Source organism: Dinoponera quadriceps, unplaced genomic scaffold, assembly GCF_001313825.1.
Source record: "Dinoponera quadriceps isolate SergipeBrazil2010 unplaced genomic scaffold, ASM131382v1 scaffold46, whole genome shotgun sequence".
Taxonomy (NCBI): Eukaryota; Metazoa; Arthropoda; class Insecta; order Hymenoptera; family Formicidae; genus Dinoponera; species Dinoponera quadriceps.
In genome coordinates this window covers 1,196,360-1,213,856 of record NW_014554488.1, presented here as the reverse complement: position 1 = coordinate 1,213,856, position 17,497 = coordinate 1,196,360, and the positions used below count along the sequence as shown (strand labels likewise).

General features: G+C 48.9%; 2 protein-coding genes and 1 long non-coding RNA gene across 3 annotated transcripts; 2 read left to right on the top strand and 1 right to left on the bottom strand.

Moving 5' to 3' along the window:
* The first annotated feature begins 16 nt into the window (after positions 1-16).
* LOC106750789 (pre-mRNA-splicing factor CWC22 homolog) lies at positions 17-2,596 on the top strand. The gene has a single exon (XM_014631369.1). It carries the CDS (start codon positions 136-138, stop codon positions 2,428-2,430), a length of 2,295 nt encoding a protein of 764 aa, XP_014486855.1. The 5' UTR covers positions 17-135; the 3' UTR covers positions 2,431-2,596.
* A 3,662-nt stretch (positions 2,597-6,258) lies between these two features.
* LOC106750796 (ski oncogene) lies at positions 6,259-13,286 on the top strand. The gene is made up of 3 exons (XM_014631382.1): positions 6,259-8,313; positions 8,472-8,692; positions 8,770-13,286. The coding sequence occupies exons 1-3, from the start codon at positions 7,204-7,206 to the stop codon at positions 9,629-9,631; spliced, it is 2,193 nt and encodes a 730-aa protein (XP_014486868.1). The 5' UTR covers positions 6,259-7,203; the 3' UTR covers positions 9,632-13,286.
* A 1,034-nt stretch (positions 13,287-14,320) lies between these two features.
* LOC106750823 lies at positions 14,321-17,454 on the bottom strand. Its single transcript, XR_001374985.1, has 2 exons — positions 16,466-17,454; positions 14,321-16,403 (listed from the first exon to the last, which is right to left on the bottom strand). It is a non-coding gene; the product is annotated as an uncharacterized LOC106750823 (long non-coding RNA).
* Between the last annotated feature and the right edge of the window lie 43 nt (positions 17,455-17,497).

Sequence of the window (17,497 nt, the reverse complement as noted above, 5' to 3'; positions counted from 1 at the left end):
AACTTGCCGCTAGACCAGCATGGCGTTTGCGAGTGCGTCGCGTCGCGAACCTTTGTATATAAATGCGAATAGACACGAGGCAGCGATAATCGGTGCTACGATCGTCGTGTTTGAGTGAGATTATACGAAAACAAGATGAAAAGATCACATTCGAAGAGAGATGAGGACGAAGAACGGCATCACAAGAGGAAGGATCGCGAGCGCAGCGGCGAACGGAGCAGGGAGTCCAAGCGCAACGGTGATCACCGGAGGCACGACGGTTACAAAAGTTCCAGACGTAACGACGAGCACAGGAGTTCCAGACGCGACGATGATCACCGGGCTTCCCGACGCGACGAGGACAGTCATCGAAATTCCAGACGCGACGATCGCAAAGATCGCCGGTACGGTGACGATCACAAGGAGAATCGCAGGTACAACGACGACCACCGGGATCCCGCGTACAGTGACGATGAGAGGCACGGGAAACGGAATTCCGAGGAGAAGGAGAAGGAAGAGATCGGGAGTAGGTATTACGGGGAGCCGCAGGAGAATCCGGAGGAAAGCAGGCAGAAGCGAACGGTGGATCTCCTGACGTCCAAGACAGGAGGCGCGTATATACCGCCTGCCAAGCTGCGTATGCTCCAGGCGGAGATCACCGACAAGTCGGGAGCCGCTTATCAGCGTATCGCGTGGGAAGCACTGAAGAAGTCCATCCATGGCTTCATCAATAAAATCAACACCAGCAACATAGGAATCATAACGAGGGAGTTGTTGCAAGAGAACATCATTCGTGGCAGAGGCTTATTGGCCCGCAGCATCATTCAGGCACAGGCAGCCTCACCCACCTTCACACCAGTCTACGCAGCGCTAACAGCAATAATCAATTCCAAGTTCCCCAACATAGGGGAGCTGGTGCTGAAGCGTCTGGTGTTGCAATTCAAGCGAGGTTTTCGGAGGAACGACAAGCCACTGTGTATATCCTCGGGCACGTTCATAGCGCACCTGGTCAATCAACGTGTGGCGCATGAAATCCTTGCACTGGAGATCCTGACTTTGCTGGTGGAAACGCCGACGGACGACTCCGTCGAAGTAGCCATAGCGTTCTTGAAGGAGTGCGGCATGAAACTGACTGAGGTATCTCGCAAAGGCATCGAGGCCATCTTCGAGATGCTGAGGAACATACTGCACGAGGGACAGCTGGACAAGCGCGTCCAGTACATGATCGAAGTCATGTTCCAAATCAGGAAGGACGGGTTCAAGGATCACGAGGCCGTGCCGGAGGAACTGGATCTCGTGGAGGAGGAGAGCCAGTTCACCCACCTGATCACATTGGACGAGGTGACGGATGCGCAGGACATACTGAACGTGTTCAAGTTTGACGCGGAATACCTCGCCAACGAGGACAAGTACAAGCAGCTGAGCAAAGAGATCCTTGGCTCGGACGTCAGTGACTCGGAGGGCGAGGAGGAGGACGGAGAGGACGCGAGTTCGGACGAGGACAGCGGCGCCGAGCCAACCGAGGGTAAGGAAGGTGTGATACTCGACAACACGGAGACGAATCTAACCGCTCTTCGGCGCACGATATACCTGACCATACACTCCTCCCTCGACTTCGAGGAGTGCGCGCACAAGCTGATGAAGATGCAGCTGAAACCCGGCCAGGAGATCGAGCTATGCCACATGTTCCTGGACTGCTGCGCGGAGATGCGCACGTACGAGAAGTTCTTCGGGCTGTTGGCCGGCCGATTCTGCGCCATCAACAAGATATACGTCACGCCGTTCGAGCAGATCTTCAAAGACTCTTATCACACGATACACCGTCTCGACACCAACAAACTGAGGAACGTGTCCAAGTTCTTCGCTCACTTGCTCTTCACGGACTCCATATCGTGGAGCGTTCTCTCGTGCATCAAACTGAACGAGGAGGACACCACGAGCTCCAGCCGGATATTCATCAAGATCTTGTTCCAGGAGCTCTCCGAGAACATGGGTCTTTCCAAGCTGAATCAACGGGTCAAGGACGTGACGTTGCATGAGGTGTTCGAAGGACTGTTTCCCAGAGATGATCCGAAGAACACACGTTTCGCCATCAACTTCTTTACCTCCATCGGACTGGGCGGTCTGACAGACGACTTGAGAGAACATCTCAAGTCCCATCCGAAACCGATCGCTGTGCCGGTGATAATCAACAAGGAAGAGGAGGAGGAGGAAGAGGAAGAGGAAGAACTCTCGAGCTCGGACGAGTCCAGTTCGTCGTCCAGTTCCAGCTCCAGCTCGTCCAGCTCCACGGAAAGCGATTCCTCATCATCGTCGGAGGATGAAGTCGTGACGAAAAAGAAGAAGAAAAATAAGGAAAAGGTAAAGAAGTCGAAATCGAAAGAACAGAAACACAAGAAGACGCAGAAGAAGAGGAAAAAAAGCAGCAAGATAACAAAAAGGGACAAATGAGATAGAATAGGACAGAAATAAATTTCAATATGTATAATATATATATATATATATATAATAAACAAATTTTTTATTTTACACCAGAAGTATAAGCGAATAAGCAAGTTTCATTTTGATCTCGCAACTGAATACATCTAGATATGTAAAAGTCCGTCTGCAATAGCCGTAAAGTATGCAGTAAGACAATTAATTGATTCTCAGTCTAACAATAATCGACTGTGGTTGGTCAATTAGTTTACATCACATTGCATATTTTACAGTTATTGTAGTCGGCTCTTAAGCGTAGTCTACAGTGAAAAGTAGGTGTATATTTATAAGAAATAAGAATAAGAAATTGACCAATCATAATCGAATATAAAGAGAATAATCGACTATAACTCGTTCTTACTTTTCTTAAATATATTCTTACTGTCCATTGTTTAATAATTACTCCTCTTGTAAATACTTTACGTCATTCTACAATTCTTCAAGAACCCGCGAGATGAACAGTAAAAATAAAGGAATATTCATATTTGTTATATCTTTTGTACATATATGTACCATCACATCCAAACTATTAGCTTGTAATAGATATCATTTGTGCAGATAACAACATGTTCGCGTCATTCTCTCGCCGGAGTCCGAAGGCGACTTCTCGGAGTACTTTCACGAAACTTACAGCGATCGATTGTCCAGTTTCGAGTTCCACAGAAGCGGGGAGAGGGGGGGGGGTAAGAGGGGAGAGCGAGAGGAACGAATCGTCATCGGCTAGAGCTTTACTACGATATTTTGCGCCGGCCCTGACAATGAACACAAGATGGCAACGATAGCACGCGTGCACACCGCAGCCGCACCTCCGCGATCCCGTCTCGCGCGTGTACGTGTGCGGCGCGCCGCTCGGCGCGAGTGTGTGCGTAGGGCGCGCGCGCGGGGAAGTAGGCAGGCTATTTTGACGGGAAGGTCACATGACTAGACGCTCGGCTGCCGGCGGCGTCGACAGTGTCCGATTCACACAGACGCGTGCCGCCGACCGCGCGCGTCGTAACCGAGAGCTAAGCGCGAGCATCGCTCGCTCGTTCGCCGCTCCGCACGCACGCGTGCGTGTACGTACACGAGCGAGCGAGCGCGCACACACCTGCTCTCCCTCGAGAATGGAGAATCCGAGGGGTCGCAAGAACGTGAAAAGAAGGGATTTTTGAACCTGCAAATAAAATTCGCACGTATTCTCTGTAAAGAGGTAAAAGTCACTTTCCTCGTGATAGCCCGCTCTCTCTCTCTCTCTCGTCTCGGAATAATGCAATAAAGGCGTATCGAGCGTTTCATCAGGGCGCCTTCGCTGGACCAGAAGCACCGCTTCTCCTCGCTGCCCTGTACCGTACGGTCCTGTCAGGTCCGGGTAAAGTTGAGACAGAGAGAAGTCCGCGAGAGCAGGATTGTGTCAAGGTATCTCGATGCCCCGAGCATATTTTTTCCCCAGCCTTCCTTACGAATGCGAAATCCCCGAACGATCGGTATCGTTATAAAAGCGAAGTAAACGTAGAAGCTAAGGTTGCGAGCGGTTGCCGAGATTCCCCGCGAGACCTGAATGTAGCCTATCGATTGAAAAGATTGCAGTGTCGCGGCGACGGGACACTTTTCTTTGATTCAGTCCCGGCGCTCTAGGTCGCATCTTGATCCGGCACTGTCCGCGACAGGCGCGGCAGTGCGCAGTAGGTGGCCGGTTGTGTCGCCGAAGGGGAGTGAAGGGAGTCGCAGCCGCCGCGGCCGCGATGCTCGTAGAGGGGAACGAGACAGGCATGCGGAGTTTACGGTGATTCTTTACTACCGAGCGGACGTGAGCGCGTATATGCGAACGGCGAAGGCGCGCGCGTGTCTCGTCGCGTGCACGCACACCGAGGCAGGCGTGCAGAACACTTCGCGCGCATTATGCACATCGCGCAGTGCTCGACGCACGCACGCACATATAGGGTGTTGAGAAGTTAAGCATAGTCCTCGGAGAGACGGTAAGATGTGAAAAGAAGAAAAAAAAGAAAAATCCAAGAGAGAGTTTTTGTAGCGAAGGACATTGAGCCACCGTCGGTGGGATGACCCGTCCAGGTGTGAATAGATAATGCAAATGTTCGATATCTTTTGTAATTTTACGTAGCTTCGACGTGAACAGCTCTCTTCGCTCTGTATGCTCAATTGTTAAGACACCCTAGGTTACAAATAAAAGGGACGATCAAATTTTCAGAGAACATCATCGAGAGATGTGTCGTGCTATGTAGTAGTAGTAATAGTATGGTCATTTTTCTTCAGTACCCTGTATATACGGCCGACTGGGCACCAACATAAGAGCGCAGCGCGTGCACGTGTACGCGGCCGCGCGCGCGGCGTAATCGCGCGAAAAGCGCGCGCGCGCTCACATACACACACGCAGCGAAGCGTGTAAGAGAGAGAGAGAGAGAGACACGGAAAGCGCACGAGCGAAACCAGTCTCCCTCTCTTCAAGGGCTCCACCGTCTATCTCTGACTCTCGTTTCGTGTTTACGCGATCGTACGCGCGCGCGCGCGCATGTATATGTGTACGTAACTTGTGCGGATAACACTTCTACGAGGAGAGAGAGAGAGAGAGAGGAAGGAGAAAGAGAGAAAACGAACAAAAGAGCGAGAAAAAGGAGCGCCCCTCCGCGAGAGCCCTCCGAGTGCAAAAAGACCGCGTAGAGCGCGCGAACGTGAGTGGGACGGAGACAGACAGAAACCAGAGACAGAACAAACATCTACGACGGCCGTCGTCACGAACACGGCGCGCCAGGAGAAGCGCGCGCGTGAAAACGTACGTATATATCTCACGGAGGTCTGCCGTTGTCTCGTTAGCGTCTGTGCACACGTCGGGGGAGAGAAAGAGAGAGAGAGTGTGTGTATGTGTGTGTGAGAGAGAGAGAGAGAGAGAGAGAAATTCGCACCAGCCCCGTGCGTGCGTCGCGCTAGATGGTCCATTCGCTTCCACGTCGCCAGGAATCGCCATCGGCTCTTCTCGCGACGCTGTGAAAAATATGCGTGCTCCCGCGAGTGTCTCCTGCTCGTTGTTGTTGTTGTTGTCGCCGCCGCCGCTGTCGTTCCGTCCACGGTCGTCGCTCGGTACGTGCTCCGCTGCCGCCGCTGTCGCCACCGCTGTCGCCGCCACCGCCGCCGCGATCGATACGCCATTGCGTCGCGACGTGCCGACGAGTAAATCGTTCGTTTGACGATGCTCGTGGTGGTGGTCGCGCTGCAGTGCATGCGATAATATACGCCGGACGTATCGTACCGACGACATTCTCTCGTTGTTGTTGTTGTTGTTGGTTGACGCGCGCGCGCGCGCGCGAAACGGTGGCGCGCGATACCGATCGTCGGCGACGCCACGAGCGACGACGAGCAGGACGGCGAGGACGACGTTCGTAGTAGTGCTGGCAGACGTCGACGACGGGCACGTTGACGATAACATGTACCGTCCGCGACAGTGCGCTGTGATGAAGTGACGGATAGAGAGAAGAAGAAAGGAGATAGGTATGATAGATAGAAGCGCGCGCGTGTGTGTCGTGCGATGATTGCGAACGATAAATAGGTAAACGAACGAGTGGCGGTCGAAGGAGACATGTGTCATTTCGCCGTGGCTGTCGTCGATTGCGTTCGATAAGGCAGATATACGGCTCAGCCCGCTATGGATCGTCGGCCCGTATCCGTGACCGTGCGACCCGAGTCGCTTTCGTCGCGCATCGAATTCGCGGCTACGAGGACGTCGCGTTGAAAACCGCCGTCGCCGCCGTAGGAGGAGGAGGTGGCGAAGAAGGAGGAGGCGGAGGAGGAGGTGGCGGTGGTGGGAAGAAGAGGAGCAGCAGAGAGGAAGGAGGGAGTCCACGACGGAGGGAACTCGCGAGGAGGAGGCTCTCTCGTCCGAAGCTAACGGAGGACGGCGCTTCTGCGTGCGATCTCCGCGTAACGCGCTTCTCTGCCGCGAAAGCGCGAGAGAGGGAGAGTGAGGGACACGGACAAAGAGAAAGACAGAGAGGGGAGGGAGAGAGAGAGAGAAGGAGACAACGAACGGCTTTATCATGTACGTGGAAGTGGCGTCGCGACGGATCGCGGCTCGCGCTGGTAGTAGCATCGTTGTCTTCCTCGGCGGCGAATAATGCAGCAACGGCGGGAGGGGCGAACGTAGGGAGGAAGGAAGGACGCGACGAACGGGTTATAGCGTGTATAACTCGGTCTCTCGTGCTGGACGGGAGCGGAGCGAGCGAACGTGCGACGGAGAGAGAGAGAGAGAGGAAGAGAGACAGTGAGGAGGAGCGAGGGAGAGAGCGAGCGAGGAGGGTCTCTTAGCGCGCGGGTTAGAAACCCCGCTCGGCGAGAGAGAGAGAGAGAGAGATGGGCATGTCTGTGGACTCGGCGCGTCGATTCGCGAGCGAGGAACGTGGAGCCCGCGCTACGATGAAGACGAAGAAGACTGTGACAAGATGCTGGGCCCGAGTGTCGTGGAAGTGGGATCGCGAAGCGTGCCAGTTGTTGTTCTAGTGGATATCCCCCCGCTGCGCTACTTCGGTGTCCGCGACATAAATAAAGGAACTCGCTCGGTTGACAGTTTGAAAGATAATACGATATCGAATCGTGTAACGCGATATACGAGACTCGCGTCGGTCGGTCGTTCGCGAGAGAACATACGGTTTAGCAGTCGAGCGGTGCCAGCGGTGGTCCGTACGCTTTTTGATACTCTTCCCCCGGCTCACTCGTCCGCGCGCGCGGCGGACACTCGCGGAGGGCACGCACGCGGGAATAATGGAGACACTATTGCCCGGCAACACCACTACCACCAGTCAGTCGTACAGTCCGCAGTTGAAGACGGTGTTGAAGACCTATCAGCTGTCGGCGGTGAAGAGCCTGCAGGGTCCCAACTCGGCCCTCCTGGGCATGGACTGTAAGGGCCTGCTGCAAGAACAGTCGGCGACATCGTGCTTCTCACCGGCCGCCAGCCGTCCGGCGGCGAACTGCGGCTTGGACTCGCCGCCGTCGGAGCCGAGCGCGAAGGACGTCGCGATCGAGAAGGACCGCGAGACCTCGCCGACGACGGCCGTGAAGGCGCGCCAGCCGTTGACCGACTCGGACGAGGACTTCCCGGCGAACCCGGTGGACCGTCCGAAGGGCGAGAAGCGCGAGCACGAGTTCCAACGGCCGATACTCACCGCCCCCGACCAGAGCTGCTCCGAGAGGAGCGAGACCCTGCTGGAGGGCGAGAGGATCTCCTGCTTCGAGGTGGGCGGCGAGAGGAGGTTATGTTTGCCGCAGATACTCAACACGGTGCTGCAGGACTTCTCGCTGCAGCAGATCAACCAGGTGTGCGACGAGCTGCAGATCTACTGCTCGCGATGCACCAGGGACCAGCTGGAGGAGCTGAAGCAGTCCGGCATCCTGCCGCGCAACGCACCATCCTGCGGCCTCATCACCCAGACCGACGCGGAGAGGCTCGTTAGTGCTTTGCTCTCACGGACAGAACCCTGCGATCCGTCGCAGATCGCCCAGACCCAGGAGGGCCTCGACAAGAAGGCGTGCGGCAAGAGTGAGGACGACGAGGAACCTATCGTTAAATTCAAAGTGTACCACGAGTGCTTCGGCAAGTGTAAGGGCATCTTCGACGCGGACCTGTTCGAGACGGACGACTCGGTGTGCATCGAGTGTCTGGAGTGCGGTTACTCGTTCTCGCCCCAGCGCTTCGTCAGGCACGCTCACCGTTCCCTGGAGAACCGCACCTGCCACTGGGGCTTCGACTCGGCCAACTGGCGCTCGTACTTGTTACTGTCGCGCGATCAACAGCACTACTACAAGTCGCTCATCCTTTTTCGCGAACTCAAGGAGGGCACTCTCGCGTTAAACCCCAAGCGAAAACTGAAGGTATACACACTTATGTTTGCGAGAGAGTTTACTCTAAGATAAGATCATGCTAATATTTCCGAGTCCCGACGGCGCACTCGACTTGAGATAATACCTGACGCCGCGAATGCGCCCGGGAAGTGGTGTGCGTGCGTGTGAGCGCGAGCGTCTGTTTTCAGCTGCGACACGAGCACGAGAAATTGGCGAAACGCACGAAGAAGGACGAGTGTTCCGGGATCTACAATGGCAACGGACTGGGGATGTATCATCCGGTCTCCCAAATGGCCAGCGCGGCCGACCCGTACCTGCAGATGCATTGGGCGGTCTTCGAGCTCGCCACTCGGGGCGCGTCCGCCTTTCGCCCTTGGAGTGCTACCGGCAATTGCAAGCACAGGGACAAGTGAGTAGCGAGCGACTTTTTGCGTCTACGCCGGCTGCTTTAACGCGCTCCCCTAACTCGAGTCTTCCTCCATTCAGCTCATCGTTGGTGCCTGCATACCTCAGCCGAGGGCCGCCGGTGCTGCAGCATCCCGAGCGAGTCATCCCGTTGTCGGAGTGCGAACGCTTCGAGCCGCACTTCCAGCCTAACGTGGCGCTGGCGCCCATACCGGCGCCCACGATGGCCCAGATATCGCCGTCGGCCGCCGTTCACCAGCAGCAGCGACGGCACCATCACGAGCACCAGCGCCGTCACGGTCACCGCTCCTCGAGTCCGGACGAGAAGCAGGAGCTACTGTCCGCCAATGTCAAGTTGGAGAAGACGTCGCCGGATCAAGCGACCGCCACTGCCGCCGTCGTCGGCGGTTCCTACCCCCTGTACTACATGTCGGAGGACGATCAGAAGGACCCACCGACCGCGGCGAAGGACAAGAAGGAAGAAAAGGAGGGCGAGGAGGAGGAGAGCAGCGCGGCGGTGACGTCGTCCACGGTGAACGTCGAGCCTCCGCCGGGCGCGGGCGAGGTCGGCACCTCGTCTCCCGAGAGCGACTCCGACTCGGACGTCAACAACGCGGCGGCGGACCTCGAGGAACGGCTGATGGCGTTGGACGTGCCGCAGGACGTGCTGGAGCTGGCGCGTCGCGTCGTCCTGGAGAACGCCCAGCTGCGCCGCCATCGACGCTCGGACGCGCGCGAAATATCGAGGCTGCGCGGCCAGTTGCAGCAGAAGCAGCAGCTGCTCCAGAACGCCGACGAGCCGAAGGAAGACGCGACGACGGCGCGCGCCGGCGCCGCGGCCGACAGCACCGAGGGCAGTGAGGAGGCCGACGCGAGTTTACCATCAAACATTAAGGAGTCCGAGCCCGCCGTTCTGACGGCTAACAACGAGTCGGAACAGTGATTAGGATACGCGCAAGTTATTTAACGCTCAGCAATCGCCGCCCTTAGCAGCGACTACCGCGAGTACTACGCTCATCTCTGTCGGCCGAATAAACGTGCACTGAATTTAGTACGTTAGGTATGTTACGGGACGCGGCACTTAAAACGACCGCGATTATTCGACCGTTTCACGACGACTCCAGAAATTTGCGCGTCGTGTGAAAAGTTGCGAAGGTGTGTGCAACTTGCTCGGTGCTCGTCTCGTGAATTCACGCGTTGTTCGTTGAATCGTTTTCTTTCTCAATCTGCTTGTTTAATCCTCCGTTAATCGCAATATTCTTCACCCATAAGTGCTTCACCCTATGTATCTCACAGGCCGGTATTCTCATAGTCGGATCTTATGTTTAAGACTTATGTTTAAGACGTATTGAGTTCACCTTCAGATGCTGCACGGCTCGTTTTCACTGGCTACGAAGCATCTGAAGATGAACTTGAGACACGGCCTTAAATACAAGATCTGACTAGGAATACCGGCCAGTAATCTTCCCGTTATCTTCCTCTGCTTCTTGAAGCAATCTTTCTTTCATTAGCACTTGGCTAATAAACCAGACACTAAAATACAGGAAAAATAACGAAGAACAAATTGACGAACATTAGGATGGTATATGTCAGATGTTTACGAGTAACGGAAGGTTAAACGATGCCCTGAGATCGTGCGAGTTTTTATTCGGATAATAGGAAAATTATGCACTGCGCATATGAGGGAATAATAAAAAATTCCGTAGTAGAACGGCGCGTTATACATGATTTGTTCTAAACTTCACGGTTAACCAGATATTAATGAAAGAGTCGCGTCGGCTGGAGATACGATATCACTCGAGTGACGTGCGCGGGATAAGGGTCTTTATCTGGTCGCCAACACAATTACACTTTGATTATTACGATCGTCTGATTTCTGTGGATTAATATTGAAAACATAGATCACGTTATACGTGACTATCGTTCGGGCTATAGATAGAATTCAGTGATGCTAAAAAGATGGTGATTATCGTTTATGGCGCCTGCGGTAAAAACAGAGCACGTAACTGTGAACTGTTTGTCACGTTTGGGGAGAGGGGTACAAGCATGTATCAGAAATGCATGATAATGCGCCAAAAATCTTCAAACTAAATTTCAACTAAATTTCGCTGTAATAAAATTCGCGAATACAAAAACGAGATGATAAGGAGACGACGATCGAGCGCTGCACTTCCGGTAACTGCTCGCGGAAACCGTATTGGTTCTCGCACGATTCCTCGTGCGACGCGCAGTTTACAAACGCCTCGAGGTGGTCGTCTTGAGTGCCTCACCCCGTGTAACGACATTACGATTCTAAACGAAACGAAAAACTTGTTTAGGTTTATGTGATACGCGACGAGCCTTTAAACGTTATCGCAATTAATTCGGAATTTTTATGATAAGTCCACGTGCTGTCCAACTCAAAAAAAAAAAGAAAGAAAACATCGAGCTAAGTAGGGTCTTCGCGTGCGCGCGCCTCGTGCTCCCATCGCGAAATTCAAGCCGACCGTTGTCGGCCGTTGTCAGCGTAGATAACTCGCCTTCCACGCTCCAAGACGACGGTCTCTTCTGTCAACTACGCGTGGTATGTCCACTTCCTGTTTGCATTTCGTCGTAGCGGATAACGAGAAAGAGATCCGCCCCGGGTCGCTCGGCAAATGAATTTCGGGTTGTCGATTTGGGTAGGTTGGACGGTCGCGGGAACGAACCGTGTGTTGTCCTGTCGAAGTCTCCCAGTCTCGTCGGTGACATTAGCGGATTAGAAGAAGGGTGATACTCCCGATGGGAGACGTGGTAAACCGATGTGCCACGAGTTGGATAGTCACGTCAGGTATGCTTGTATCAGTCGATTTTGTCGATGAAAATCGGCCGATATAGATATTGTACATATATATCTGAGTGTGTGAGAGAGAGTGAGTGAGAGTGATACATAGAGATTGTATTATATTGAAACAGGGGAATAGATTTTAAGGGATATACCGCGCCAATAACGATTACATTTAATGGGTATTATAAACGGATATATATACATTTCACGTATATTAAATATACGCGAGATGTAAGCAAGATTTTTACGATCATAATTTTGATCCCCGTTGCGCTGAAGAAAGAAAATCAGCAAATGAATAGGGAAGAGAGAGAGAGAGAGAGAGTGTGTGTGTGGCTGCGAATGAGTAAATGTAGTGTGTGTATGTAATGTGTGTGAGAGCGAGTGAATGAATGAATGAGATTGCTTTCCATTCATGTCTTGTAGTCATGATCGCATAATGTAAATATACTGTGGCATCATAGGTATGTATGTTTATAATTAATTACCACTATCATGACGAAATAATGCTGAAGTACAAAAATCTAGATGCTATATTGTTATATTCTCTAGGTACGCTGTAAAAGCGTATACCTAGGTGTGTTCCAGCAGCTCGTACTACAATTGTAACGCCCAGAACGTTATACGCGTTCCGAATCGCGCCGTTACGTTACGTATCTTGTACAATGCGTATATTAACGGGATCTGCTTTTTTTATTCGACGAAAAAAAGCTCGGTCTAAGCCTAACGACGTCAATGAAGTGGGAAAGAAATCGCGTACACGCCAAAATTACTTGGTGATTATATATATATATATATACCCATATATATATATATACGTATACAGTAGGACCATAATTCGAATAATCGTTGATAGGAACATGAGTTCAACTGTTCTCGCCTTTCGAATTATCAACGCGATGTCGTGACCGCGTCAAATTGTTTAATTTATTGATGACATAAGAGAATGACGATCCGAACAGATCGTCGACATTCGTATATAGTCATGTTGTTTTTTTTCCCCTTTTTCCCCGAAAAATTAAATTTTTTCCAAAAAAATATATGTGCTCTTTGCAGCATAGCGGATAAAAGCGAAATGGCACGTACGTGTGGACACGTACTGTATATAATTCTTGTTGAGACTACGATGTTTTTTTTTTGTTATTAATATATGTAATGCTTTTAACTAAAGATTCGCAACTGGGCAACTCTTACATCTTTAATATATGCATATAGATATATATTTATATTTATTTTGTATAGTATTGTTGGTACATATCATTTTAGTTGTATTTAATATATGAATGGTCCTACTGTGAGAAAAAGAAAGAGAGAGAGAGAGAGAGAGAGAGAGAGAGAGAGAGAGAGAGAAAGGAAGAAATATATATATGCAGAGAATTATATGTCTGTGCTGATAGCGCTTTCATATTTGTCAACGTCGAAGAATCATCTAAAGAAAGAGTGCGTAAAATTGAAGAGAAAGAGAGAGAGAGAGAGAAAAAAAAAGGAAGACCCTATCAGCACTGTCCATAATCTCTGAATATGTCTCGAATTTTAGCAGAGACCGAGTGTTAAATTATATGTTGAATATAATTATTTTTTTTATTGCGGATTTTTATTTTTATGCGAATTTGAGTCGATTGTTGGGACTGACGATACGGAAAAGCTTCAAGATCATTTTTCCTGCATGAGAATACTCCATAATGAATTGTCTGTGTATCAAATTATATATTATACTACACACGCCACAATAAAGGGAAATAGATTTTTTTTAATATATTCATACGAAGTATAGATAAATAAATAAATAAATATAAATATATATATATATATATATATATATATATATATATATATATTGAAGCATGAACAAACAGCAGATATTATATGCACGTGTAAAAGAGGATGTAGATACAGAAAAAAATACATATATACCAGACATATACGCAAGAAGTAACTTTTTATTACGGACTCTTGTCATTCATTTACGATACGCAAATCGATAATGATGCGCGATGGAAACGTATGCCTTTTATTCCCTTTTCTTATTTTTTTATTTTCTTTTCCGCCGCCGTTGCGCTGCGCTTTTGTTTCGTCGCTTGAATATTTTTACACGAGAGATACGCGTGTGAGGCGAGGAGTTCCCAGTGACAGGATGTGTAGTACAATCTCCAGTTGAGGCACGCTATACGTTACGCGAGTGTATTTGTAAGGATGTAATCTTGTTTTTATACCGACTGACTGCAAAAATCTTTCTTGAGATATTTGTATTACGTGTGGCCAAGGCGCAAGATACGAAGAGACTGACGTCGGGATTGTATAATGGACAACGCGCATCTATTCATATCTGCTTGTCAGGCATATAATAGCCATTAACAACGTAAATTGTGTACACTTGCATTATATTTCCATTGTGTAGCAAAACATGTTTATTAAATGCACACGATTGTGTGTATCGCGAAAATATATACGCATATATACACGTGTCGAGACTGCTTCGAAAGATCTCTTGTCGTACCTACGTACGTTTATCTTTTCTTTCCTGCTCTTTTTTTTTACTTCTTGTTCTTATCTTTTTGTTTTTTAGCATAGCAACAGTGCCAGTAATTTTCTTGCATCGCGTCATAATGAGAAAAGGGGGAGAATGCAGCGAGAAATTTGACATTTTCAAGCTCACGAGATAGAAAGAGAGAGAGAGAGAGAGAGAGAGAGAGAGAGAGAGAGAGAGAAGTTCAACGCGGCTTTCTCAATTCTGACGATGGTGTGTCTGTAAAACGAATGTTGAATTTTCAAAGCAATCTGTTAATGTAAAGAAGAACCTGATGATGTATGAAATAATCGACGATATAGAATATAGATACCTTCATTACACATACACATATAAATATAAATATATATATATTTATACATTACGTAGGGCATTATACAATACATATATATATGACATTATATTACACATATATAATGCCCTATGTAACATTCGGTCAATATACATAAGACACGCATACCGTTACATTGTAATATTACAATAATCTAAGCATCCCACCTAAGATAAAGAATGTAATAATCTATGTTTTTCATAAACACGCGAGAAACACGTACACACACATACAAACGCAGTTTATCGTAGAGTTATCTAGGACGTAACGTATAAAGATACTTCGTATAATACTTATAATTGCATACAGCTCGGTTTTTTGAGAATACACATTTGAAGTCTGTATAATAAAACGATTTCGACGAATCATTGTAACTGCCATGACTTAGGATGTATCTTGATTTCTCGGGTGGAAAAGAGAGAGAGAGAGAGAGAGAGAGAGAGAGAGAGAGTGTGTGTGTGTGTGTGTGTGTGTGTGTGTGTGGTGAGAGAGCGAGAGATGTATTTTAATTTCGAATGAAAGAAATATATCGCAAATAAAAATGGAGAGTACATACGATGCCTGATTTAATTGCAAGCGGGATGAAACAGAAAGGAGCAAATGTATTACTTTTGAAGTCGCGACGATGTGTACGATATTCGAGATTGCGTCGCGCTTACGAGTATAATCATGACACTGTGCGTCGAAACAAGATGCCGATGCTCGCTTATGTTAAGCGCTTCGCAGCGCAGACGTCGGAAGTGACTTTTTCATCGTGCGTTTCGCGAAATATTATCTCCGTTGTTATATATACATATGTTTAGTCTGACTTTCGAAATATGATTTGTGTGTGTGTAAGTGCTAGCTGATATGACCTACACGTGTGCATGCGTGTGCGCTATACGCTCTCGAGTCCCGCGCGTGTGATGTTCGGCGGCGAATTAGTTACGAAATTCCTCGTCGTCGTCGTCTCGACTCGCCACCGACCGAAAATTGCTCGCGTATTTTCGTCAATTCCCAGCGACGCGTGTCTTATCAGCGGTGCCGTTATCACCGGGTGTAACATACGTACCGCGATGTCGCGCGGGTGCGCGCGCGTGCGGGCGTTGTTCTATTCTTAACTTAGTACGAAAACACGAAAGTCGTAAAGGCGAACGGGAACGAGCAATACCACTCTCGCGATACGAACAATATCTATAACGTGCACGCATACGCATATACACACACACATCTATCTCTATCTATCTATCCACACACACACACACACACACACACACGCCACTTACACGCACGCCGCAGAAAATAAACTATTAAATAGACGATAAGGCGTATAGAGCAAATCAGCATCGTTTCGTTTATGCGATAACATAATAAACGGACGATGCGGAGAGATGTTGAGGCGTGTTTAGCATAAAGGAGAGAACTTTGCTCCGCGACATATTATATGTCATATATATATATATATATATATATTTCCGGCAACTTTAGCGCGGGTTCCCGCAAGCAGGGAAATAGTACCTGTGTGTAATCGGCGATAGTCCGTATAACGATATCGAAATTTCCGAACATTCTATTAATACTCGCGGCCGCTGTAAAAGTAATCCATCCGCATACCAGCAACGTTTCGTACTACGAACTACCCAGACTTCACAAATGTCTTCTGCTCGCGTATGTCTAAGAGAGACATGTTGTGAGGACCTCGTTCAAGCGTTAAAAATTCGTCAGACGTCCTTGGTGCGTCCCAGATTCCGGAGGCATCTGTTTAGACATCTTTTAGACATCTCTCTCTCAATCTTTCGAGACGTCGCGCGAACACATCTCCGGGCGTGATCGAGAGATTCTCGAGATTTAGGCATCTTTTAGGCGTACCGAATTTTTCAGACGCCGTTTAGACACCTTTTAGACGTCCTGATTTTTTAAGGCGTCGTTTAGACACCCTTTAGAAGAAATCCCTCAATTTTTCGAGACGTTATTTAGCTGTCCTCTCCGGGCGTCCCAATCCTCAAGACGCCATCTGTGGACGACGTCTTTTGGATTTTCGTGTCGTTTGGCTAAGAGGCACGCTCTATTGTCTAGAATTGTTATCGGTAATTTGGTTTATCGAAGGTGGGAAAAGTACGATAGTGGAAATTACCTGACAGCGCGTGTCGGAATAACGATGCGTCGTCTCGTGCAAGAGCTCGAACGAGAAGGGGGAAAGGATTCCTTAGACGGTAGTTTATTTTCTCGACTTGTGCGCTCCTATTTATTTCATCGGCGAAAAACTGTGTGTCGCACGTGTAGAGCAAAAACAGGTTTCTCTCTCGCGCGCGAACTGCGTAGGATTATTATATATACTCTTTAAGAACTCCAACGTGTCATTGAGATATATACACGACAAAGTGCAATACGAAAGTACAAAGTCTGACCTCTTGTTCTCGCATTTTATAAATTCTCACGGGAGGGGAGAGAAGAGGAGGAGAAATCGCGACGATCGCTCTTCTTAAGTGTTCTACGCTCCTCGTAGTCGTAAGAATTGCGAAAAGAAAGGAAAGAAAAAAAAGTTAAATTAGCGACAAAACGAGCGCCGGTCCTCTTTTCGCGGCGTAAACACACACATACGCAACATACACACACATACATACATAGGATCTCTTATCCACCGAGATCGTATCTGCGCAGCGATAAATTTACTGATAATACGGTGGAATTCTGTTTTATAAGCGTGTACCCGAGATTCCGTGTCTGCGGACACGCAGTTGTACCGTATTACGAAAAGAAAAAAAAGTGATACACGAAGGGACGATTTTGTACCGAATCGATTTTGTACCTATTCGACATACACATACGCACATACACACACACACACACATACGTACACGTGCATTGAATATATATCCAGACAGCGCAGATCTCCTAGGGACGTCCTGAGGACGTCCCGATATACTAAAGACGATATACAGAACGTCCATGGGATATCGTGTGCTGTTTGGAATATACACCGATCCGACGATCCTTCGATAGAATCTCGCGACTTCCGGCACGTCTGAGAAGCATATACGGACGTAGCGTAAAAAAAGAATAAAGGGAAACGACATTTCTACGGTCTCATATTATATACATATATATATACATATACATATATATATATATATATATATATATATACATATACATATATATATAC